General features: G+C 35.9%; 4 protein-coding genes across 5 annotated transcripts; 2 read left to right on the plus strand and 2 right to left on the minus strand.

Annotated features, from left to right (window-relative positions):
• Positions 1-1,237: 1,237 nt before the first annotated feature.
• Positions 1,238-5,147, plus strand: LOC105233784 (importin-9). Its single transcript, XM_011215941.4, has 7 exons — positions 1,238-1,533; positions 1,611-2,231; positions 2,300-2,718; positions 2,776-3,161; positions 3,224-3,389; positions 3,456-4,241; positions 4,291-5,147. Exons 1-7 carry the CDS (start codon positions 1,401-1,403, stop codon positions 4,834-4,836), a joined length of 3,057 nt encoding a protein of 1,018 aa, XP_011214243.2. The 5' UTR covers positions 1,238-1,400; the 3' UTR covers positions 4,837-5,147.
• A 365-nt stretch (positions 5,148-5,512) lies between these two features.
• Positions 5,513-13,020, minus strand: LOC105233782 (transketolase-like protein 2). Its single transcript, XM_011215940.4, has 3 exons — positions 12,738-13,020; positions 7,313-7,648; positions 5,513-7,241 (listed from the first exon to the last, which is right to left on the minus strand). The coding sequence occupies exons 1-3, from the start codon at positions 12,839-12,841 to the stop codon at positions 5,795-5,797; spliced, it is 1,887 nt and encodes a 628-aa protein (XP_011214242.1). The 5' UTR covers positions 12,842-13,020; the 3' UTR covers positions 5,513-5,794.
• A 3,103-nt stretch (positions 13,021-16,123) lies between these two features.
• Positions 16,124-21,254, minus strand: LOC105233781 (peroxisomal N(1)-acetyl-spermine/spermidine oxidase). 2 transcript variants are annotated; one of them, XM_011215939.4, is made up of 5 exons: positions 20,819-21,254; positions 18,601-19,006; positions 17,704-18,523; positions 17,516-17,636; positions 16,124-17,381 (listed from the first exon to the last, which is right to left on the minus strand). In XM_011215939.4, the coding sequence occupies exons 1-5, from the start codon at positions 21,071-21,073 to the stop codon at positions 17,199-17,201; spliced, it is 1,785 nt and encodes a 594-aa protein (XP_011214241.1). In that variant the 5' UTR covers positions 21,074-21,254; the 3' UTR covers positions 16,124-17,198. The 2 variants fall into 2 exon arrangements, with proteins under 2 accessions (XP_011214241.1, XP_049303330.1); XM_049447373.1 differs by lacking the exon at positions 20,819-21,254 and adding an exon at positions 19,617-19,634.
• Positions 21,255-21,745: 491 nt separating this feature from the next.
• On the plus strand, positions 21,746-24,506 carry LOC105233780 (protein TAPT1 homolog). Its single transcript, XM_011215938.4, has 3 exons — positions 21,746-22,062; positions 22,145-22,743; positions 22,808-24,506. Exons 1-3 carry the CDS (start codon positions 21,870-21,872, stop codon positions 24,068-24,070), a joined length of 2,055 nt encoding a protein of 684 aa, XP_011214240.2. The 5' UTR covers positions 21,746-21,869; the 3' UTR covers positions 24,071-24,506.
• The last annotated feature ends 20 nt before the right edge of the window (positions 24,507-24,526 follow it).

A 24,526-nucleotide genomic window follows, 5' to 3' on the forward strand; every position in this document is an offset into this window, starting at 1 on the left:
CTGTTTTTCGAAAAACAATAATGGTTTCCGACTACCAGAATGTCATGAAACGTATTACTGCTGGCGATAAATCTTGGATCTATGCTTACGACCGGGAAGGAAACGATCAATCGGCCGAACATCAAAAATCAAGGTTATGTTGTCTACATATAATAAATCTTATAACACTCGGACTATACATATGTATGTACATAAGTATATGTATGTATATAATTCCGAAGTGTGCTTCCAGAACTGAAACAGGAAAAATCGTTCAAGTAATCGTGTCTAATCCAATTAGCACATCGATCATCACATGACATTGTTACAAAATACCAATTTAAATCTTTGATAAATCTCTCCGAGTCAATACTACAATGGTATGTGAATTTGCTACGCTATGTCGAGTGCAACCTTTGGATATATGTATGTACATATTGTTACAAAAGTAGTATTAAGTTGAATTTGTATTGCTATATGCATCCCTTATTATGAACAATAGCAGTAGGTATATGGAATAGCATTTGTCTTGTTGTAGACATCTGGCGCCGCGGCTGTCTGCTTGTCGAAACAATATCCATCTGGCGTCGCAGCCATCTGCTTGTCGAATTAAACAATAGCTGCGTCTGGCGCCGTATAGCATTATGTTCTTATACATAATTTCCAGACGCAATATTCTAGAAGGACACGTCGGCATCAGCGAGGAGTGCGTGGCTATATTAGCCGTGGCAGCGCCAACGTAATCAGCCAGTGCTAAGAGTACACTGCTATTGTGTAGACGAGTTGTAAAATACAGAGATTTTGATGAAGTGAATTAAACGGTTTTATTTGTCAATCCAGAGATACGAACCTAGCAAAGTAAACTAGTAAGAAGTAAATTCGCAACAATATGTCTGTAAGTAGTATTGGATTGCCTTCAGTCACAGTGATCAACTCAATAATTCATTGAAGAATTCGCTAATGCACAAAGTCTATCGGATCAACTTGAATCAACGGATTAACAGGGTGGTGGTTTCTCGTGCCATAAAAACTGCGAAAAACATCAAAAAAATGTGGTATTAAATTATTCTTCAAATACTTACATAAAATATGTGACCGCAGTTTATAAAATACTCAAATTTCTCATTTTTATCGATATAATGTTTTTATCGATTGTTTTGAAACATTTCATTTAAGTCACCCTGTGCGAGTGACAAGTGTTACCACGTTTAATTTTGCAATTGCCGAGAATTTCAAATGCGCCTACAAGGGCTGTGGAAAAACTTGACATCTGAAAAGCAGCTGCAGGCAAGGCGGGGATTTCGCGCCGCATGCGAAAACACGCCGTTGTACAATCATTCTTCAGTTAATTGCAATCGTGTTCGGTGCATCTTTATATTTTCAAAATTATCTGAATTTTTGTAAAGAAATATTTGTTGAAAATGTCGCTTGCATTTCAAAATGCAGATTCTGTGAAACAAGCGCTCTTTGAAGAGTTACAAAATTTGCTGAGCTCAGATACGAGCGTACTTCAATCAGCCGAACAAAAAATCAAGCACCTGGAATACACCGAAGGTATGTACATTAATATATGGAAAATTCTTATTATAATTGTGTTTTGATATTAATTCTTGCATTAATTTGTAAATAAGGCTATGGCGTTTACTTATCGGAGTTAATAATGAATCAATCTTTCGATTTGCCTTTGCGGCAGATTGCTTGTATTATGCTGACCAGATACGTCGAGAATCATTGGTGTGATGGCGATGACATAGCTACAGATCAAGCAAAGCGTACAATACGAAATATTTTACCTAATGGTTTGTACGATCCCAACTCAAAAATACGCTCTTCCGTGGCACATACTATTTCCACCATTGCGATGACTGATTGGCCAACCGTTTGGACGGAATTATTTGATATTATTATTAAGTGTTTGGGCGGCAATGAAGACTCGATACATGGTGCCATGCAGATCCTGCAAGATTTTTCTTATGATGAAAAGCAAGTGAAAGAATTGGGTCCTGTTGTCATATCTGAAGTTTATCGCATATTTGAATCAGAGCAAAACTACACCATTAAAACACGTACTTCGGCAATAAAAATATTAAAGTCGCTATTCCTGTCCATTAGCATAAACATTGCTGATAAAAATGAGCAAGCAACCATGATGAATTCCATTTTAAACAATTTCATGGAAAAGCTAATGCACTACCTGGCAATGAACAGCGGCGCTACATCAAATTTTATGCTGAGGACGGAGATCGTGAAATGTGAGTGTATTGACTTTTTTTTATTGAATCTCAACTCTAATGCGTGTATACACTTCTATATTCTTTAGTGCTCACGTTCCTAGTGACTGAGATGCCAAAATATATCCAACCCTACATGGAGCGAATTCTACCAATCATCTGGCAGCTACTTACACAAATTGCAGATGTTTTTGTAAAAGTAACTGTTAATCAAATCGAACCAAATCCCTTCCCTGTATCAGACTCTGTCGAAGACGATGAACTCACTAACTTCTCAACAATGATTATACAAATCTTTGAATTTATACAGTGTATTATTTGTGCACAAAAGTTCCGTTCTGTTATTAAAAGTGTGTTGACCGACTTAATTTATATTGTGATTGTTTACATACAAGTGCCTGAAGAACAAATCGAAGATTGGAATGATGATCCCGAAAAGTTTGTGGATGACGAAGAGGAAGGTGGTGTTGAGTTAACGATTCGTTTATGTGGTCAAGATGTCCTGAGCGTAAGTTAAATAATCTTGATTGTTTCAATTAAAAAATTAATTATTTTTCTCTTAAAGGCTCTCTGCGATGAACTCGGCGTCAAAGTATTGCCGTCATTGCAAGAAGCACTGGGTCGTCATATGAATGTGGCAGAGGCTGAAAAAAGTGCACGCAATCCTAATTGGTGGAAAATACAAGAAGCTTGTATGGTAGCTGTGCATGCATATCGAGAACTTATATTAGAGACTGAAGATCAATTTGATTTATTAAACTATCTTACGCTCGTACGCAACTTACTGGATTACCAAGACTCTGCGCATCTAGTTGGACGCGCCTTGTGGACATTGAGCACTTATTCAAAGTCAAAACTTTACAATCCGCAGATGTTGGAAGAAATTTTAGTCGCAACAATACAAAGTTTGTCCCCTGAAAAATCCATTGTTTTGAAGATTAGTGCCGTGAGGTAAGTTTTAAATGCTTCTTATACTTATTCAACAAATTTATTATATTTTTACTATATATTAGGGCTATACATGGTTTCGTGCAAGCTCATGAAAAATCGGAAGGTGATAAACGTGCTTTGATACAAGCAAAGCTACCCGGTTTTGTCGACGGTATAATGGACGTGATACCCGGTTGTAAATCGTCAGTTCTAACACTTGTGCTGGAGTGCTTGACTACAATAATAACAGTAAGTACCGTATATATTTTATGAATTGTTATGATCTAAGTGCTGTATTCTTGTCTCCTTTTACAGTTTGATCCTTCATTTGCTGCACAAGCGCAATCTAAGCTCATACCATTAACAATCGCTGTGTTCCTAAAATATCCGGAAGATCCCTACATACTCGAGATCGTACAAGACCTCATTAAAGCGCTTTTGCAAAATCCGCTCTGCCTAGAGCCGTTGCAAGAAAAATTCATCCCAACTATTGTTAGTATAATCTCTTTGCAAGGTGACCAAGCGAACTCCGCCAAGCAAGATATTGCCCTGGACGTATTGACTACAATTGTGCGGTACTCGAAACCTCCACTATCAGCCGCTCTAGTGGAAAGCGCCTTCCCCGCTATGGTGCACTGCGTCCTACGTTCGGACGATAATGCTGTGATGGTATCTGGCGGTGAATGCTTAAGAGCTTTTATATTTGTTTCACCCGAACAAATTTGCGCATATAAAAATGGAGAGGGTCTCAATTTCATTATGCAACTGACCACCATGTTACTAAATCCAATGAATAACGAAATGACTGCGGGTCAGGTGGATCGTTTGGTTATAACCATCATCACCAAAATGGGTAATATGCTTGGTGAGAATGTGGATCTCCTTTTGAAGGCTGTCATCAGTAAAATGCAACTTGCGGAATGTCTCAAAGTTATAATGAGTTTGGTGGTAATATTTGCTCACCTCTTTTTAACCCAAATGGATGCAGTACTGAATTTCCTATCGACTGTACCCGGACCCACTGGCGAACCAGCTATGCAATTTGTTTTCAGCAATTGGTTGTCAAAACAAACTTCCTTCTTTGGCAATTTTGAGCGAAAGGTAAGAATGTAAATTTTATAGAAAAGTTATTTAAAAGTATTTTTGTTAGGTGACGACAATGGCGCTGTGCAAGCTGTTTGAATACGGTGTTACCACACAAGATACGCGACTCACTTCAATTACTGTTAAGGAGCAAGTTATAACTGATTCGACAAGCCCACGCGTAAAAACACGTTCACAAGCGGCAGCAGCTCAACAATGGGTTACAATTCCTGCTTTGGTCAAAATATTCAAACTACTCATAAATGAGCTGGCTCATTTGAAAGAAGCGAATCTAGCCGATTGCATAGAGGAATCAGATGAAGATGATGATCCTTCTAGTGGCGCCGCCGGTGATAAACCGTCTGGGAACTCACCACCAAAACCACGTTTTATCTCTGACTTGTATTTCAATGAGGATGATGATGAAAACACCGACGACGATCAACTTACACAAGAACTGATGAAGAATCCGCTATTCCAAACCAATATGGAGGAGAACCTTACGAAATTCCTACAACATTTCTCCAGTAATGAGCATTTCGGCATGTTTGTAAGCCATCTTAATAATGCTGAGAAGCAAGTGCTCAACTCTATACAAGTCGAAGTGGCATAAAAAGCAGACGTTTCATTCTATTTCTTCATGCATCACACGCTAAAAGTAAGCACTCATTCTCTTTACACATTTTTATACGAACGAAAACTACGAATAATAATTATATCTGATGTATACTGTTTGTATTTGTGGATGTTAAAATATTTTTGATATGAATTGTTTATATGAGTAATTATTTTCAATGTTAAATTCGATGTTTACATTATTTAAATTGTCTTGTTTTTGTGTATGGCGAAATACGATTACACTTAACTACTGGATTAGTCTGTGAATATTGTAATAGAAATAAAACGCAATTAAGAGTTTAAAAATATTGTTTTTTTCTTAATTTTTGCTGTTCTAAGGCCAAATCTGCATTCCTTCGTCCAGTTTGTGAATATGGATACAGTGAGGTAGAATGTTAGGCTCCGTACTGCGAGGAATCGAGAAAGGTCGGAAAGATAACTGTTTACTGTTTTCTGTCCGGTTAATAGATTGTTCTTAATAAACATTAGAAAATGATGAGACCGGTCAATGCGCACGGTTATTGCAAATGTCCGCTTAATAAAGCGTTAGTTTACGAGATAGTAAAATTTCTAACATTTGCTGCCGAGGACTGTAAAGAATTTGCGATTTTTTGTCACTTTCCGAACTTAGTCTTACATTTTGGTGTTGCTTTAAATTAAACAAACCTCGATCACTCTCAAGTGTAGCTCAATTTATTAAGTATCTATTGAAACCATTACAAAAAGGTTAGATAAACAATATGCAGATAATTCTTAAGCATAATAATTCACAAGTCACAAATAATCAATTCATTCAAAAATTAAATATGGTCCTTTGCTCACAACTTTTACTACAATAAGTAGTAAAGTGAACAAAATAAGTATGTAAGTATGTATACAGATAAATTATTCAATAACTTTCATATTTTTTTTTTGTTTTTGTAGTGAGTTTGCAGAATTCCACCAAAACTCGCTTACAACTGCAGTACATCGGCAACAGCTTTGATAACATGGCGTGCAGAAATACCGAACATATCGATGAGCACAGTTGGAGGTCCAGAGCGTGGCACAGTAGGCACATACAGATGCTTAACCACAAAGTCACGCTGTTCAGCGAGCACACTCAATACAGCCTCGCCCAAACCACCTTGTTGATAGTGGTCCTCAACGACGACAACACGACCACCTACAGCGCGTCCGTTCTCAATGATGAGCTCAGCGTCCAAAGGCTTAATGGTAAATGGATCGATGACACGTGCATGCACGCCACTCTTTTCGAGCTCAGCTGCGGCGTTGAGACATTCGTAGAGAGTAATGCCGGCACCGATCAACAGCACTTGATCTTTTGGTGACTGCTTGACTACTTTACCTTTACCGATTGCGAGCACATCATCGTTGCCGTAAATGACAGCGGTGTTGGGGCGGGATGTACGGATGAAACAGACACCTTTTGTATTGGCGGCCAATTCAACGGCACGTTCACAGCTTACAGCATCGGAGGGATAGAATACGGTACTACCGGGGATGGCGCGGAACATAGCGATATCTTCCAAACCCATTTGAGAGGGTCCATCCTCACCAATACTGACACCGCAGTGAGAGCCAACAAAGTTGACATTCGTTTGGGAAATGGCGCCCATACGAATTTGATCGAAGGCGCGTGTGAAGAAGGTGGCGAAAGTGGAAACGAAAGCAATTGTACGGTCACGGCAGGCAGCACCAATAGCAACACCAGCGAGATTTTGTTCGGCGATGAAGCACTCAATATAACGTTCTGGGAATATTTTCTTCAACTTATCGGAAAAGGTTGAGTTCTTGGTGTCGCCGTCCAAAGCGATGACACGGTCATTGTTCTGTGCAAGCTTAGCCAAAGCGGTGCCGTAGGCGAGACGTGTGGCAACTTGCTCACCCAACTTGTAGTTTGGTGGTGACGACAACTTAACATTGGTGATGTCTACAACTGGTGCCTGCTTCAACTTAGCTGGACTCTTGGGTGGATTGGCTGGAGCATCTGTGGCACCGACAATCAATCCCTCCAAGTGCTTGATCACTTCGTTGGCTTTGTCGCCCAATGGCTTGCCATGCCAGTTCTCCAAATCCTCAATATTGGGGAAGTATTTACCCTTGTATGTTTTTGCGATAATGGCAGTGGGCTTGTTTTTGGTTATAGAAGCTTCATGGAGCGCTTTGACCAATTCTTCAACATCATGTCCATCGACAACCAAGGCATGGAAACCGAAAGCATCCAAACGTTTGCGATAAATTTCCATATGATGTTGCAATGAAGTTGGCTCAGATTGACCCAAACGGTTCACATCGAAGATAACACACAAGTTATCCAATTTGTAGTGACCAGCAAAGTGCAGTGATTCCCAAATGGAACCTTCAGCAGATTCACCATCACCGACTACAACGTAGGTTCTGCATAAAAAAAACCGTTAGTGAGTTTCAGATACCAATTTAATATCATTTTTTTTTTTTGACAGACTTACCTGTAGTCAGCTTTGTCGTAGTTCTTGCCTACGTAGGCCATACCAGCAGCAACAGCGACACCTTGACCCAACGAGCCGGTACCGACATCAATGAAGTTCAAACGTGGTGTTGGATGACCCTCAAGATCACTATCGATCTTACGCAAGTTCTGCAAGTCTTCGATGGGGAAAAGACCAGCTTCAGCCCAGGCGGCGTATAGAATGGGTGCTGAATGTCCCTTGGACAATATAAAACGATCGCTCGAGGGATCACGTGGGAACTTCAAATTCAAGCGCAAGGTATTGAAGAACAATACCGACATAATTTCGGCAATGGATGCGCATGATGTAGGATGGCTGGAAGAAGGAACATTAATATTAAAATTATTACTATTTGTAAGAAGTGCAGTAAGACAAAAATGAAAAAAAAATGCTGGATGCAATTGTGACTGCCTTAAACTGGGAAAATTCCGTATTTATACTAATGGCAGTTTTGCCACAATATTTTGTAAAATTTAATGACATCTATTTTTAAGGTTTTAAAGCTGTAGAATGCCTTCGAATGATTGTTTGATTTTTTAAGAGGCTTCTATATAAAGAAATATATGCATCAAGAGATTTAACCAAACTTTCTTAGCGACGATTGCTTTTAGAACACAATATTATTTTGTAAGATTAAAATTTTAATATGAGAAAAATTAAAAGTTGTTTAGTTAAATTTATAAATCAAATAAATGGAACATCAACGGAAATCAAACATTTACCGAAAGGTAACATTTATTTGTGATTAGAAATTCTTATCTCTATTCCATGGGAAGCCGTTTCAAATTGCACGTCAAAGATAATAGAAGGTTGCCTAGATATCAGCAAAAGGCTCGCGAATCATAAACCACATTTATATTTGATAACTGTCAAAAAACGACATTCCAGTTAAGCAACTGATAACCTTATTTTGACTCTAATAATTAATATAGCATATATAAACCTTAAATTACTAGAAAGGTCAACCTATCTGGGTTTTGAGTATTGTTCGTATGTCTCTTCTATTCACAAAATCTACTTTTGTTATGAAAGCTTGTTGAACCATATCGGCACATCTTCACATCTACCTTTACCGGTACTCTACTAAATGTTCGCTCATTTATGCTATATACATACATATAAATTATTATATTTTAGAAACAAACCAAGTGCAATAATGTAATCAGCAGTTTTGAGCGTGATAATGTGACCAAGCAAATGTTCATTGATTAAAATATAGAAATTTATGTGATTAAATATGAAGAAGCCTTCACCATAACCAAACGCAACATCCGATTGATAACTGATTAATATGTGAACATAACGGTGCAAACATATAAACTGTGACAAACAGTGCTTTGGTCGTTAAGGTCAAACATGAAATTGTCGTTTGACGATCAAATTTTTCGATGAGGTTTCATAGCTTTATCATTCTTACTGGCACATGTACAAAACGAAGTAATCACATCTCATTATTATCACGATCAGCGTAAGTGCTGATAATAAAAAAAATTATAATAAATATGTATGGGTATGAGTAACTAAAAAACTGGTGAAATATGGTGTGGTGACGTTGATAGTCGAAGCAATTTCTAGCGTGGTACCATATTTTTATTTTTTAGAAGAAGAAGAACAATTATGAATTGTTCGATTAGCTGTTAACACAAGCAAAAATTGTGAATCAGTTTCGATTCTAACAACAAATTGTAATTACCACGCAGTAATTATATTTTAATATGACCTTAAACGAAGGAAAGAGCTATAAAGACACATACATATAAGATAGCAAATCTGTGTACTCTTAAAAATAACCTATTTGACTTTAGTTGGTTTCCTCTTGACTTTCAAAAATTTGAACTTTCATGACACTTTTAATATTTTGAAATTATTTATGTGAAGTGGATGTCTCAAACGATAGATTTGCCAAGTTAATTGGTAGCAAATTGAGAGAGAATAATTGCATTTACAGCTAAATGACAAAATGAACAAATAGAGTTGAGAGGTTTTGTGAAATCTGTGTATATATGCATATATGCATACATGCATATATACCTACATAACAATTTAACGCTATCTATGTTAAATTTAAAACAACAATATTTTGTTACAAGGTCTCATATAACTTTGGAAAGTTAAAAAAATATATTTTTAATGTTCTACAAAATGAGAATATTTATATTTATATTGAATCCGGTTACCCATGGCTGCATGCAGCTTACAAATATCCACATACATTTCGCGTATATGTCATATATACAAATGCATATAATTTTATATACTCAAGTATACATATATATACTCGTATATACATAATATATATTTAGATGTGCAAAAATGTACAACAATGCGTCTTTTTGTGAGGAATCAAAGTGGAAATGCCGGCATTTCGCCGAGCACTTTTCTTAGCCCTGGTATGTATACACAAAAATATACAAACTCTCTGAAATTAGAGTCAATCGCCGTATGTTACACTTTCTTACAACTAAAGGGTGATTTTTTAAGAGCTTGATAACTTTTTTTTAAAAAAAAACGCATAAAATTTGCAAAATCTCATCGGTTCTTTATTTGAAACGTTAGATTGGTTCATGACATTTACTTTTTGAAGATAATTTCATTTAAATGTTGACCGCGGCTGCGTCTTAGGTGGTCCATTCGGAAAGTCCAATTTTGGGCAACTTTTTCGAGCATTTCGGCCGGAATAGCCCGAATTTCTTCGGAAATGTTGTCTTCCAAAGCTGGAATAGTTGCTGGCTTATTTCTGTAGACTTTAGACTTGACGTAGCCCCACAAAAAATAGTCTAAAGGCGTTAAATCGCATGATCTTGGTGGCCAACTTACGGGTCCATTTCTTGAGATGAATTGTTGTCCGAAGTTTTCCCTCAAAATGGCCATAGAATCGCGAGCTGTGTGGCATGTAGCGCCATCTTGTTGAAACCACATGTCAACCAAGTTCAGTTCTTCCATTTTTGGCAACAAAAAGTTTGTTAGCATCGAACGATAGCGATCGCCATTCACCGTAACGTTGCGTCCAACAGCATCTTTGAAAAAATACGGTCCAATGATTCCACCAGCGTACAAACCACACCAAACAGTGCATTTTTCGGGATGCATGGGCAGTTCTTGAACGGCTTCTGGTTGCTCTTCACCCCAAATGCGGCAATTTTGCTTATTTACGTAGCCATTCAACCAGAAATGAGCCTCATCGCTGAACAAAATTTGTCGATAAAAAAGCGGATTTTCACATTTCGAACCGAACACTGATTTTGGTAATAAAATTCAATGATTTGCAAGCGTTGCTCGTTAGTAAGTCTATTCATGATGAAATGTCAAAGCATACTGAGCATCTTTCTCTTTGACACCATGTCTGAAATCCCACGTGATCTGTCAAATACTAATGCATGAAAATCCTAACCTCAAAAAAATCACCCGTTACATGGAAATAATTTGCTCTCAAAATTGTTTTTAAACTTTGATCTTTTATTTTAATTATTGAAGTTTATAGTTTCTAATGCAAATTTTCGTCAGTGAAAGCTGCAATGCACCTGAAAGCAGACTTTGAAGGCCAAAAGTCCCTTCACTATTCGTTTCAAAACGAAATACGGTATTCAACATTCATTCAGAGTTGGTCTCTAATTTGTATTACTACAATTATATGTATATGCATATTCGCACATGCCCTGATGGAAATCTGATATATACAAATTAAAATATTGTTGGATATAAGAAATAAAAAAATCAAATAAGGTAAAAAGAAATTAAATGAAATGAAAAAAAATAATAATAATTAAAAGTTAATAAAAAAACGACGAATTCGTTGCAACCCTCCAAAAATTAACATGTTTTCATAAAGGAACTTGATTTGTCTGGTCAGTCTTTATGGCCGTTATATGCTATAGTGGTCCGATCTGAACAATTCTTTCGGAGATTTTAGTGATGCTCCTTGGATCAAAAAATCTTTGCCAAATTTCGTGAAGATTACTTGTTAAATATAAAAGGTTACCAAACTAGGACTTAAACGAACAGCTGCTTGGAGAGAAAAGAACGTTTGCAGAATCGAGAGATCGAAATCTCAAAAACTGAAACTAATTGGTGTATACACAGACAATGAAAAGACGGACCAACGGACAAAAGAACATGGCTAAATCATGTTAGCTCGTCATGTTGATCATTAATAACTTCGACAATTTAAACAAAAAAATTAAGAATTTATAAAATTCTAATAATACAGAAAACGGTGTTAGGCGAGATCAAAGTGTAATAAGAAATAAAAATGGTAAAAAATATAGGCAGTAGGCGAATAAATTACAATTTGAAAAGCTTAACAGCTGCTTTTCATTCTTCAAATTCATTATTCTTGTAGTCTTCATATTAAAAATGTTTCATTTAAACAGCTATAATTATTTGAAGAAAATTTTTATATTTATAAACAATTTTAAAATAAATTATTTTACTTAAAATATAATATTAATATTTAAAACACAAAATTTCTATTCAAAAAAGCACGTTGTAGCAAATCAATATACGTGAAATATGTTTTTAATTGTTTTAGAAATCAGAAAAGAGTAATTTTAAAATTATTTAAATATTTAAAGAAATATTCTGCTCAAGCGGACAGTTAATATGATTTATATAAAATATATTTATTTTATTTTAAGTTTTTTTTTATAATAAGTTGATGTAACTATTTTTCAAAAATATCAAATTATGTTATTTTATTAATTTAAAATCCTATTAAAATTGAATTTTTATTGCTGTAAAATATTATAACAACTTTTCTTGCAGGGTTGATGGAGGCTCTCTCACGTTTCACTAGGGTGCTAAGCGGTTAATTTTGCGCAGCTCCATTAGAACCTTGCTCTCCAAATATAACATCACACCATAATAACACCTAGTCGGTAATTTCTATACACAGTTATATGCCTACAAATCCTATACATATGTATATGTATGCTTACATACACACATAAGTATTTGCATAGGCATGTAGAGCTATGTATGTATGTATGTGACTATTTAGCGCGATAAGCGACTTGGTTGCCAATGAATGTCAACAAAGGTCAACTAAAATAAGCAGAGTAAAAGAAAGTTGAAGTATTATATGGTAGGTTATCAGGAAACGAATAAATGGAGTGCTTAAGATCTGCATTTGCGGCGGAACCACGTGGTTTCAGTGCAACAACAAGTCATTTTGCCGGTCACCTTCGCTCCAGAAAAGCTGCGCTCAGTTGAGCAGGAAACTAAAATTTATACTCACTATACTCCTAAAAGCACACATACAAATATATACGAATGTGTACTTGTACACGTATGTACTAAAAAGTGCAAGCAACGTCACATTTGACTAAATTTTACTAGTTTCTTAGTGCAAGTCACGCCACTAATTCAAAAATGATTTACCATATTTTAATACAATATAAACACATACCCCGATTTAGATGCCTGTGTTGACGTAATAGAGTGAATACGCAGGCGATGAGCGATGTCTTTCAGATCCTGAATGGTTTTAGCTTCTGGCTTGTGGTACGACATTTTGCACTAAGTTGTTGTTTTTTTCTTTGCTTTGGATTAATAGAAATGTGTAGAAATCTCTTTGAGAGTTGCTAATAAAAAATATATAGATATTTATATTAACGTCGCGACCGTGTTCGTTCCAAACGTACCAAATCGACTGGCGTACAAAAGCAAACTGACGCTATATTGTCGGTAGCTTACCCAACTAATCAACCGGTTGCCCATTCGTTTGAATGCTTGGAGTTGTGCGATAGCTTGTATTGCAGCTTTCATTGCGCGCTCTCCTCATGCAAACTGTCGGCTCCAGAATATATGAAGCTAAATACGTAAGTATAGGTAAATGCCTGATAGTAGTGTCACAAAAAGTGAGCCGATTACTGCCCTGTAGGTAAAGCCTTACCTTATCTTTAAAAGCTTTGAAAAGAAACTCAACAATAACCGAAGCAACGTCAGTACCTTTTATGCATGTTTGGGTTTGGTAGTAATCAAGATGGAATAAAAAATAAAAGTGAGTTGTTTTCGAAAGCTTTCAGCTCAGAACTAAATCACGTGTTACAATAATTATTTAGCCTACGAAAGAAAAACGAAAATTTTGGAGTTATTGCTAAGCTGATAAACTCCTCGTTCGACTTAAACCTGTCTTCGGCGTGACTTTTCCAAATTCCACCATTTTGGCTATGGCATCGACGAAGCTATGACTCGGTGTGTTGCTATAGTGGAAAACACTTCATTCATAAATAGAGTCAAAAGCTCTCGACGAACAAAAACCAAACCCTACAAGTCACTCATTATTTCCGTCCTGATATATGGTGCAGAGGCATGGACGATGACAACATCTGATGAATCGACGATACGAGTTTTCGGGAGAAAGGTTCTGCGAAAGATTTATCGTCCTTTGCGCCTTGGCCACGGCGAATATCGCATTCGATGGAACGATGAGCGGTATGACATATACGATGACATTGACATAGTTCAGCGAATTAAGAGACAGCGGCTGGGCTATCTAGTTCATGTTGCCCGAATGGACGAAAACATTCCAGCTCTGAAAGTATTCGACGCAGTACCAGCCGGGGGAAGCAGAGGAAGAGGAGGTCTCCAATTCGTTGTAAAGACCAGGTGGAGAAGAACCTGGCTTCGCTTGGAATCTCCAATTAGCTTACGTTGTGAAAAGATGAAACGACTGGCGCGCTGTTGTTAACTCGGCTATAATCGGGTAGGCGGTGTCTACGCCAGTAAAGAAGGAGAAGAACAGCTTTTGGGACGTCGTGCGACCACGTTGGATGTCGTTAATCCAATAAATTTTTGATAGTCGCCACCGAAAAGGAGGAACCACTGTATATAGGTTCAAAAAGCTATTTAAATTCTTTCTACGGTTTCCTTTCCCAAAACAAGAATCGAATTATGAACCGATATTGTTTTTTTCCTTTTTTTCTATACACGGGAACGGCTTTTCGCACATGCGGTTAAAAAGCTAAGAGTTCGATTCGTCTGAAATGGTCTACTAGAATTTAGTACAGATAGCTTCTTGTGATAATAGCGCTACCTAGCGGTGAGGAAAAATCATTATCGGGCGTATTTCCGGTTGCGATTGCGACGACTCCTTGGTATCATTGCTTCCTGTAATAATATTAGACAACTTGCACCTTAGGAACCACCTAATCGTGGACAATACAGTAGTAATGGCTTTACTTTAATATTTTTTCCCATCTAAGTGTTGCAGCAGTCTGATGAGAACATGCGCTCAGTAGCTCTAAAAATGTTTTCTAAAAAGGTTGAGATGTGTGAATATAGATAGATACTTGAAATGACCACATAAATCATTCTAAATACGATTTCCAATTAAAAATTAATGAATATCAGTGCAATTGGCAAAAGTTTCCTAACAGAAGCTTTAATGGGAAAGCTTACGTATAATTAAATAAGCATTTTCTGGGCGCTCTAGCGGTTTATTTGGAAAGCTTAAATAAACTTTATTTATTTAACATTTTTGTAGATGTAAAAGGCTCTTCATAGTTTTGTAGTTGGAAGCATCGAATGAACGCCTGGTGGATTTACCATGCATATGTATGATTTCGAAGATTTCGAAGTCAGAGATCACTACCTTTAGGCGACATTGGAATCCTGTACTGCAAGTAATACACATTCGGTTTGGTGTTATAGACAGTGCCGTTTATCCAACAACATCCAACATTCTCGTGGTCCCTTCGTTTTCGAGATTATATGCATTTCTTCGCTGATGGTCTTGAATTGACACTGCAGTTCTTTAGAAATCCACAAAATATTGGGTAGTCGAAAAAGTCTTTTCGTATTTTGTCAATATGTCGTTGCAGTCGTATTTCTCCAGTGCTGCCAATCACATTGTGTATCTTGTGTTGGAAAGGTGAGATTTTAAGCTTCATTTAACCCAAAAACATTTAATTCGAGGAAGTTGAACAAAAGTTACAGCTGTTCAAAAATGAGTGAAAATAATGAAGAAATTCGTAATATTTTGAAATCGTTGAAATATTCGTTGAAATTATGGAAAAGATTGATCACGACCGTCACATAAGCGGCCGTGACATCGCTAAGGAACTTAACATTTATCATCAAACAAGAACAACAACAACAAATTATCAAAATCATCAAATTCATGTATGGAATCAATTGTATTTGTGAACGTTTTTTCTTGGAATAAAATATTAATTTATAGTAAGTGATGGATTTTAAAATGTTTCCATATATACTTTCTTCTTTCACAAATAAAAGCATAACAATTTATTAGACGTTAATTCGTTTATTATGTAGTATTTGTGGCGTCAAGTAAACATAAATATTTTCGGCGAACGTTGAAATGTTTGGGTTTCTCCAGCATAATATGGAAATATATATATAAATTTCGCTACACCTATTTTATTTTTGTAATAAAATAACGAAATATCAACTCCAATAATTATTAGTTTCACAAACTTCTGTTTCCAACATAAATAATCGTTTTAAAATACGTTACAAATAGTCAGCGCTGTGCATGGCGCACAATTTTACATACATTCATACATTCACGTAAGTAGGTATAAGTATATTTCCCTTATACGTTTAGATATTCTTTTAAGCCAATGTCTTTGCTAACAACAAAAATATAGTTTGATATTTTCCACAACTTTGATCATTCAAGTAACAAACTCGCCAACTTAATTAACTTTTTTCGACTCGGATTTATCAAAAAGTATGTACGCGCAAGGTCCATATTCTACAATTCATTCCTGTGCAATTCTTAAGAATAATGTGTGTATGCATAATCTTAATATGTGTTTACATGTAATATTCGTGACGTATGTATGTATATTGCATGTATTTGTAGTTAAATAAATACTATTAAATAACTTAAATAACGATCCAACATTGAACTTTCGCTTAGATTCGCTCTTCTGCAAGTTTAATCTACTCTTTCTTAATGCTACCGTCTATAGTGTTTAAACTTTATTTGAAAATACAGGTAAATATACTGAATAGGAGCATTGAATTGTCAATTATTTGATTCAATCAATTCTAAAGTATTTCATTACCTTATAAATATATAATATCAGTTTGTCCTACATACATTCACATTTATTATAAGTGTTAACAAATCTTAATGTTAATTTCCTAAAAAGTACAAAATATAAATTAAAACGAGCTAAATTACAATGGAGCGTTTATTTTGCACAATAAATAAATAAATACGATTTATGAAAATATAATAAAGTGAATGCTATAAAATATTGAAGTTTGCATAAACATGATTTGGCAGGATTAACAAAAACAAAGAAAAAATAAATAAAATAAGGTGACACATATAAACCAATTCTGCAAATGATATAAAGAGTTAACCATTAATTTGTAAAAAACTAGCACGCATTTTAAATGTGTAAAATAATTTATAAAAAAAAAATGAGGCACGGATTTTAAATGTGTAAATAATTTGCGACTTTTATAGTTACATATAATAAAAAAAATGTTAATATAATAAAATATTGCCATTTTTGCTGTCATTCTCTCTATTTGTAGGCATATCACGAATATCGCACTTTATAAAAGTACCTAAGCATAGTTAATTGCTAAAGAATAAACAAAACATGAATTTCGAAAATAAATCAAACATTTTGAGGCATTATTAGTAGGTGTCGATAAATAGAAAACACAATAATCTTAAATATAATCGCTTAAATTAACTATATACACACTGCTGCAACTTGTTAGCGAATAGTTAAAGGCTCAACTGAAGCTTTCACATGTACTAAGCTTAAACGTAGTGCAATATATCAATGGAAGTACTCTGTCTCACTTCATTACACTTTCGTTGCACTTGTCTTTCGTTTCATCATGACGTGTGTGTGTGTGTGGGTATAAGTGAGACTTTTCATTCCAGCGAAATCCCTTGTATCCAGGAGCTCAAATCGCTGGAGTCAGCTTCCATAACGACTTCGATCGGTTCATCTGTGGAAAGTAAGTACTGAGCGGCAGTGCGACCAGTCAAATAGGCACCATGTACGGTTGAATAAAAATTGGAGTGTGTATGCTCGCCGGCGAACAGTACTGCGGGCTGAATGGGTGAAGGGAATTTTTTTGTTTTATTATTTATGAAGGTGCTTAATTTAGAAAGTTATTTTCTAAGCAATATTAGGTTTTATTAAAATAAAAAAATAAACATAGAATACAAATAAAATATTTACGCACCTTCTGCGCTTGTGGGTTGACGTAAAGTGGTTGCGCTAACAATTCAATATCCTCTTGTGTTGCGCCAATAGGTATCGATGTGTATGAGCCACGAGTGTACGACTGCGACTTCCAACTTGTGCTAAAACCAAAGGTTTGACAAATAAATTAATTAAATTGTAAAATAGGTAATTCAAATATCTACATACCACACACAAAGCTTCGGTTTCGGCACATACGGGTCTTTCAAGAATGCACGCAATATTTCTGTACATTTCTCTGCCACTTCCTCATGCGACAATGTCTCCATATAATCAGCCTCTCGTCCAGAAACCCAACCCAAAAGTAAGGTTTCAGACAATTTGGCGAAGGAATAAATCTTTTTGTACCAATTCTTGCTTAAATACTCCTTTGAATTCCGTTCTTCGTCCGAAAGATGCAAATCGTACTTGTCATCGTCCCATAATAGCATTATTTCCGAAATGGAGGTGCTCATGAAGGGGCGATCGTATTCCAGAAAAATTTTATCAACCGTGCCAAACATTAAATTCTCAATTGCCTCTTGTTTATAATGTGGTAATTCAGGTGTGAAGAGCGTTTTGTGTGTTGATTTAAGCACACCTAACGGTATGGTACATATCACATGATCAGCGTAAAAGGTTCGACCATCTTCACAGTCTACTCTCACAGCAGCATCAACTAAATTGCCACTCGAATCACAGTTTTCATCTGACTCAGTCGATTTTTCACGTACGACACCATCATTGGGCTTTCCTGCTGACGCTGTTTGAGCACCTGCTGCCGGCACTTCAGTAACGGTCTTTTCGGTATCATCTGAATCATCATCTTCAGAGTTCTCATCCACCGTCTCCAGGCCGGTAATTGTCTTTTTTCGTTTCCAATGAATTTTCTTTACCGGGCATTTAGTAATGATTGCCTCTTTAGGTATAGACGCAGAGAGTGGTCGCAATATAGAACTGTAGCCTTGTGGTGGTACAATGTTTCCGCCTTGCAATTCTGTGTAACTGCCTGTGTAGTAAATTAAGAAGGAAATTTAGTATAAATTTGATATTTTGAAATATTTTAAAACAGAACAAAAGGCGTACCTAATTCCAGCAGATCCACTTCGTTCATATTGGTGCAGCCAGTAATACAAGTCTCACGCTTAAGCAAGCAATTGAAGATCAATTGTTTCAAGCGCTTTTCCTTCGGATCCTGCACTGAACTTAAGTAAATTTCAATTTCGTAATTAATATGCTCGCCAACGCTATTAATATCCGGCGGTGGGCTGTATTGACACATAAAATACTCATCACATCGTCGCATAAAACACACATATGCCTCGTAAATCTCTTGCAAAATGTTAAAAGGAACCTGATTGCCATCCTCTGTTGTGGCAACAACCGTGTGTGGTTTCGGCACATTAACTACACTGACTAGACCGTGTTGTACAGCAATCTCAAAAATCGGATTTCCTAAAACGCCATGTATCCAATTGGCGCCAAGTTCGACCTGGATAAATTTAACAATTATAAAAATTAAAATACATTTGCATAGATATATGTTTTGGGAAATTATATACATGTATGTACATATAACGCACATAGCCCGCGATCTATATTTTTAATGAAATTACCCACAATAAGTAGTGCATAAACTAAAATATACATCATTATTAGCACGAATTCTGTGGATCTCTCAGATAATAAGCAATTAAGTCTGCACTTCGTGTTGGTTGTCATTATTTGAATTTGTGCTGCTGCGATAATTTGATTCTACTTTATTATTGTTATATTGCACATACGTAATGTGAGAATTTATCAAAAACTGGTTGATTGTTACGCTGAAGCGACAGATAATTACAGTAGGTGTACCAACCAACCATCATACTTATGTACTTAAATGCATATGTACATGTTTTTGGATATGTATGCAAGAGTGTACCTGTGCCTCTATTTAAATCAAGTAAACGAGTATACAATAAAGTCTATAATTCCTGGATGATTTCATGTCATTTAAGCTAATTAAATTTTGCACATATTTATGTACGCCCATCCATTTAATTTTTTTCTAAAAACTATTGTAAACACATGCACAAGTACTAAGTACTATTCATTTATACCATATAAATCTAACAAGTTGTGTATATTTCACTTTCGTTTTCTACTTTTTGGCTAAAATGCACTAAACGCATTGAGGCGTATCATCGAATTGTTTTCATCGTTTACCGGCAAAGCTTCACATGCTTATAAAAAGCATTGTTAAGTAATATAACTTTATATGTGTGTGTCTATCGCCAAAACACATGTCTGTGCGTTCGAATCGCTATCGAAATCGTAATTTTCAAGGTAATTATGACTACGTGCGGGTCTAGTACTTACACCAATTAAAGTACATGTGTTCTTATCCAAACAAACATATGGTTATTTACTTGTTTAACACTTGATAATTGAATAAAATTATTAATAATAGGAACACTTAAATATTTGTCGTAAACTTCACACAGTTTCGTTATCACTTTTTATTTATATATATGATCCCTATTGACCAGAAATAACTTAAAAAAAAAAGCAAAATGGGTTATAAACTATTAAGGTAATCTAAGATTACACTTTATAATGCATCTGGCAATAATGTAATATAATAAGTTCGGAATGTTTGCAAGTCGTGGGTAAGCACTACCTACACTTATATTGCATAAATTAATGTATAATTAGCATGAAAGTCAGTTATCTATATTAAATATATATTTAGTACTATTAACAATATTTATTTTTAATGTTCGAAGTACTCATGTACATACATATATGCATACTTTTGATTACTATAATTATATGGATTTTGCATCCTTTCAAAAGTAGCAAAGTATATTTATGACCAACAAAATTGCATACGTGAGGGTATACGCATTTGCATATATGCAACGTATGTTTAAATAATATTATTTGCAAGCAAATGCTCAAAATATTATTAGAAACAAACGCAGAATTATTAGAAATTAGATTATACCAGGAAACAGTGTTGATATAGCCTAATAATAGCCAACATGCGAAAATAACTTTTTTGCGGAAGTGCGAGCTAATTTTTGGCAAACCGTATTAGTCTGTTCTGATGTATACATATATAACTCATTTCTGGTTGGCAAATATTTTTCAAGTTGTAAATGCTATATTACAAAATAGTTACGCACACTAAAGCCACAAACGCCCTATGTTGCTTACATAATTTCTTAAATATTTTTCAATTCCCCTACTCCATAAATAATCTGTCTTTTTTATGAATCGCTTACGCACATTACATATATACGTTTTTATAACCCCTTACTCTTTGTGAACGAAGCGGTATTGAAATAATACGACCGCCGATCCGGCTACGTGCTTCAAGAATGCGAAAATCATTGCATCCATTATGAAGAAAATGATTTGCGGCAGAAAGTCCTGCCATGCCTGCACCAATAATCAGCACCTTCACCTTCAAAGGCTGCTGCTGTTGCTGCGTAATCGTTTCGTTGTTGGTTGAAACACTTGTACTTGCTACCTCTTGGGTGCTTGGCGAAGGCATTGGTGCGGTTTCACCCATTTTCTATGAATTACACTTTGGTTGCTAAATGTTTAAGCACACTTCATTAGCGCATTTAACTCCAACGTTTTATTATTTTTTTGTCAATATTTTCATCTAACCGGAATTTTCCTCGCACTTTTCCGCAATATTTTATCGATCTAATTTGAAAGCTTATTAGATGACATTTTAAGTGTCACTTCGCTCGTTTCCTCACTTGTCTATGCATCAGCTGCTTTATGCTAATTGGAAAAAGGTAAGAGTTGCCAACTCCTCGGTATTTTGCTAAGACAACTCAATTTATTTATAAATTATATATTTGTTATACAAAATTTGACTAAATTAATTTCGAAGAACTGATTACTTAACCAAATTAATTTATTTTTCTCTTTAAGAATGATTAAAAACATGTAAACGGTTATCTAAATTTATACAGTGATAAGCTCGCTATGATTTAATTAAATTGAAGTAGTGTACATTTAGAATATTCCAGTTGTTTTTAAATAAACTTTAGTGACTAACTCAACTTGACTGATTATACCTTAATGTGAATTAAAATTTTACGCATATATCTAAAGGAAATATTTAGAAAATCAAATCTAGTATTTATTCAAGTAATTTATAAAATATAATACTAAAGTTCTGCATGCAAATTCCAACACTGGATTCTCCGCTTTCTTTTAATTGTGGATTATCCGTTCACACTTATTTTGCAGTATTGACAATTTAAGACCAAAACAAAACATTATAAAAACAAACTACTGCAGCTGATAAAAGCAATTTAACATCACTTCTGTGCAAGCTTATTCACCGAAATATGTCTCGGGCAAAGGCTGATGCAGATATAGTTACTCCTACGAAGAAGCTGCGTTTTCGTGGAGAACTAAATTTTCATAGTCGCGTTGATGAAATTTTCGATGATGAACATAAAAGAAACAGTGGTGCTGGTAGTTCTGCCAAGGGAATCAACGCAAAACAAAATGTGGAGAACAAAGAGCACAGGGAAAAAGGTGAGTGGGCGTTGGTGTTGATCCGTGCAAACAAGTGGCGTTTTTGGTGATTTAACAGTGGTATATTTTTTATTGTTCACAGAAGAATCACCTTCATTTATGGACTTTTTCAAGGTTGAGTTGACCCGAGGATACATATTGGAACACGATGAGGAACGTTACACAGCGCGTAGACAAAAAATTTATTCTTTTATGCGCATACCCCGCGATCTGGAACGTTTTATTGTTTATGGTATAATGCAATGTGCTGATTCGTTCCTATACATACACACTTTCCTTCCCGTACGTTTCGTTTTGGCCACATGGGCACTGTTTTCACGACCCATTGCCAGTTGCTTAGGATTACGAAGGCGCAGTCAGCGTTTACTGACACCGGCAGAAATTTGTGATCTACTTAAAGGCACAATATGGATTGCCTGTACATTTTTGATGCTATCAGTAGACACAAATCGTGTATATCATATAATTAAATCCCAATCGATTATTAAACTATACATTTTTTACAATATGATTGAAGTTGGCGACCGGTTATTATCAGCTTTTGGGCAGGACACTATTGATGCACTCTTTTGGACAGCGACCGAACCAAAGAATTCGAAACGTGAACATTTTGGACTGTTGACGCACATTATCTTTGCACTAATATATGTTTTGCTGCATAGTTTCCTAATTATGTTTCAGGTATGTCACATATAAATCGTAACAACAGTTTCGTACTATAATAATTAAGCAATTATTTTTCCAGGCGACCACCTTAAATGTGGCTGTAAATTCAAACAATAAAGGTTTGCTAACAATAATGATCTCCAACAATTTCGTCGAGCTTAAAGGATCAGTGTTTAAGAAATTTGACAAAAATAATCTCTTCCAACTGACGTGTAGTGATGTACGTGAACGTTTCCATCTAGCCGTGTTGCTTTTCATTGTTATGATACAAACAATGAAAGAATTCGACTGGAGTATGAGTCAGTTCTGCGTAATGGTACCCGATTGCATTGCTGTGCTAGTGACTGAGGTTCTAATTGATTGGATCAAACACGCTTTCATTACGCGCTTTAACGAGATACCAGAGTACATTTATCGTGAATATACCACCAGCTTAGCTTATGACATGACTCAGACACGGCAGAAGCATGCTTTTTCCGATCATTCAGATTTGGTTGCACGGCGCATGGGTTTCATACCGTTTCCACTTGGCGTCGTGTTGATAAAAGCGATTTATTCGGCAGTTTCATTCAATAATGTCGCTGCTTGGGTACTTTTTAGCCTGGCTTACATATTCGTGCTGGGTTTGCGCATTTGCCTGACCATTTGTGCTTTGGGTAAAGCCTGTAAATTAATGAAGGAACATCAGGACGAGAAAAGCAATTCGACGCCAAGCTCAGTAACAAATGCACCACCGATCGGTGGTAGCGGTGGCGGTGCTAGCGGTAGTAATAATGTGAATAGCGTTAGTACAATGGCTGGCCTTTCCACCTTATCCAGTACGCCTAGTAACTCGCGCTCACGCTCGGATACTGCTGCATCACCTATTCAACCGATTCACCAACTTCAGCGTTCCGTAACGGTAGATCAAGGTGCATTTGCACCAACAACGCATAATTCAACTTCAACGCCTAAAGTTCTTAAACCAACACAAAAGTCCACCGTACCGCTCAATCCGAACGATGTTGAGTTGGACGTGAAGAACTCACTTGAGTTGGGTGCTACAGCGCTATTCTCTAACAGCGATGTAGACTTGGATGATGTATGCCTTAATGAAAAAGTATTAGAGCCAAATGCCAACGCTAGTGCTTTTGTCGAGGAGGAACTGGCCCGCAGCGAACCGGAATTATCGCTACCACAAGAACTCCACGATACGTCTTTAAATGTTAGTAGCACAGCAACAAAGGATAGCGCTCAACTGGAACCGCCATGCCGTGTGCCAAAACGTACGCACAAACGGTCCGAGTCCGAGCCGAGCATGCAGAGCATTGTGGGCGTGAGCGAGACCGAATCGCAGGCGTAGTGCTGGCGCATTTACGATTCATTAATTTAAGCTTTTGATTTTTGGGTTTTTCCGGTGATGTCCTATATATTTGGTTTAAGTTTTAACATTTGTATGTGTCAATTTAAGAGTAAATTAATTTTGGTTGCTGCTTCGTGTTTGCAGAAAATTCGTTTTTAACGGTAAGCAAGAAAAAAAGACCTTTAGCATTTAAATAATTAAAAATCATTAGTTTATTTCTTTGTTTAATTTTTACTTGAACACCGCTTAAGTTATATTGTATGTTTGTACTCGCTTGTAGGTATGTATTAAATACACTCGCATTATTGAGAATGTTTAACGAAATGCTAGCTTAATTATTGGAATATTGTGTCTTAATATTTGTGAACTAAAATACCTATGTATGCCATACCTTAAGAGCAGTAAAATTTTTCAATAAATTTAATATCATAAATAATCTATATTATTATTATCCTT

This window comes from Bactrocera dorsalis, chromosome 2 (assembly GCF_023373825.1).
Source record: "Bactrocera dorsalis isolate Fly_Bdor chromosome 2, ASM2337382v1, whole genome shotgun sequence".
Lineage (NCBI taxonomy): Eukaryota > Metazoa > Arthropoda > Insecta > Diptera > Tephritidae > Bactrocera > Bactrocera dorsalis.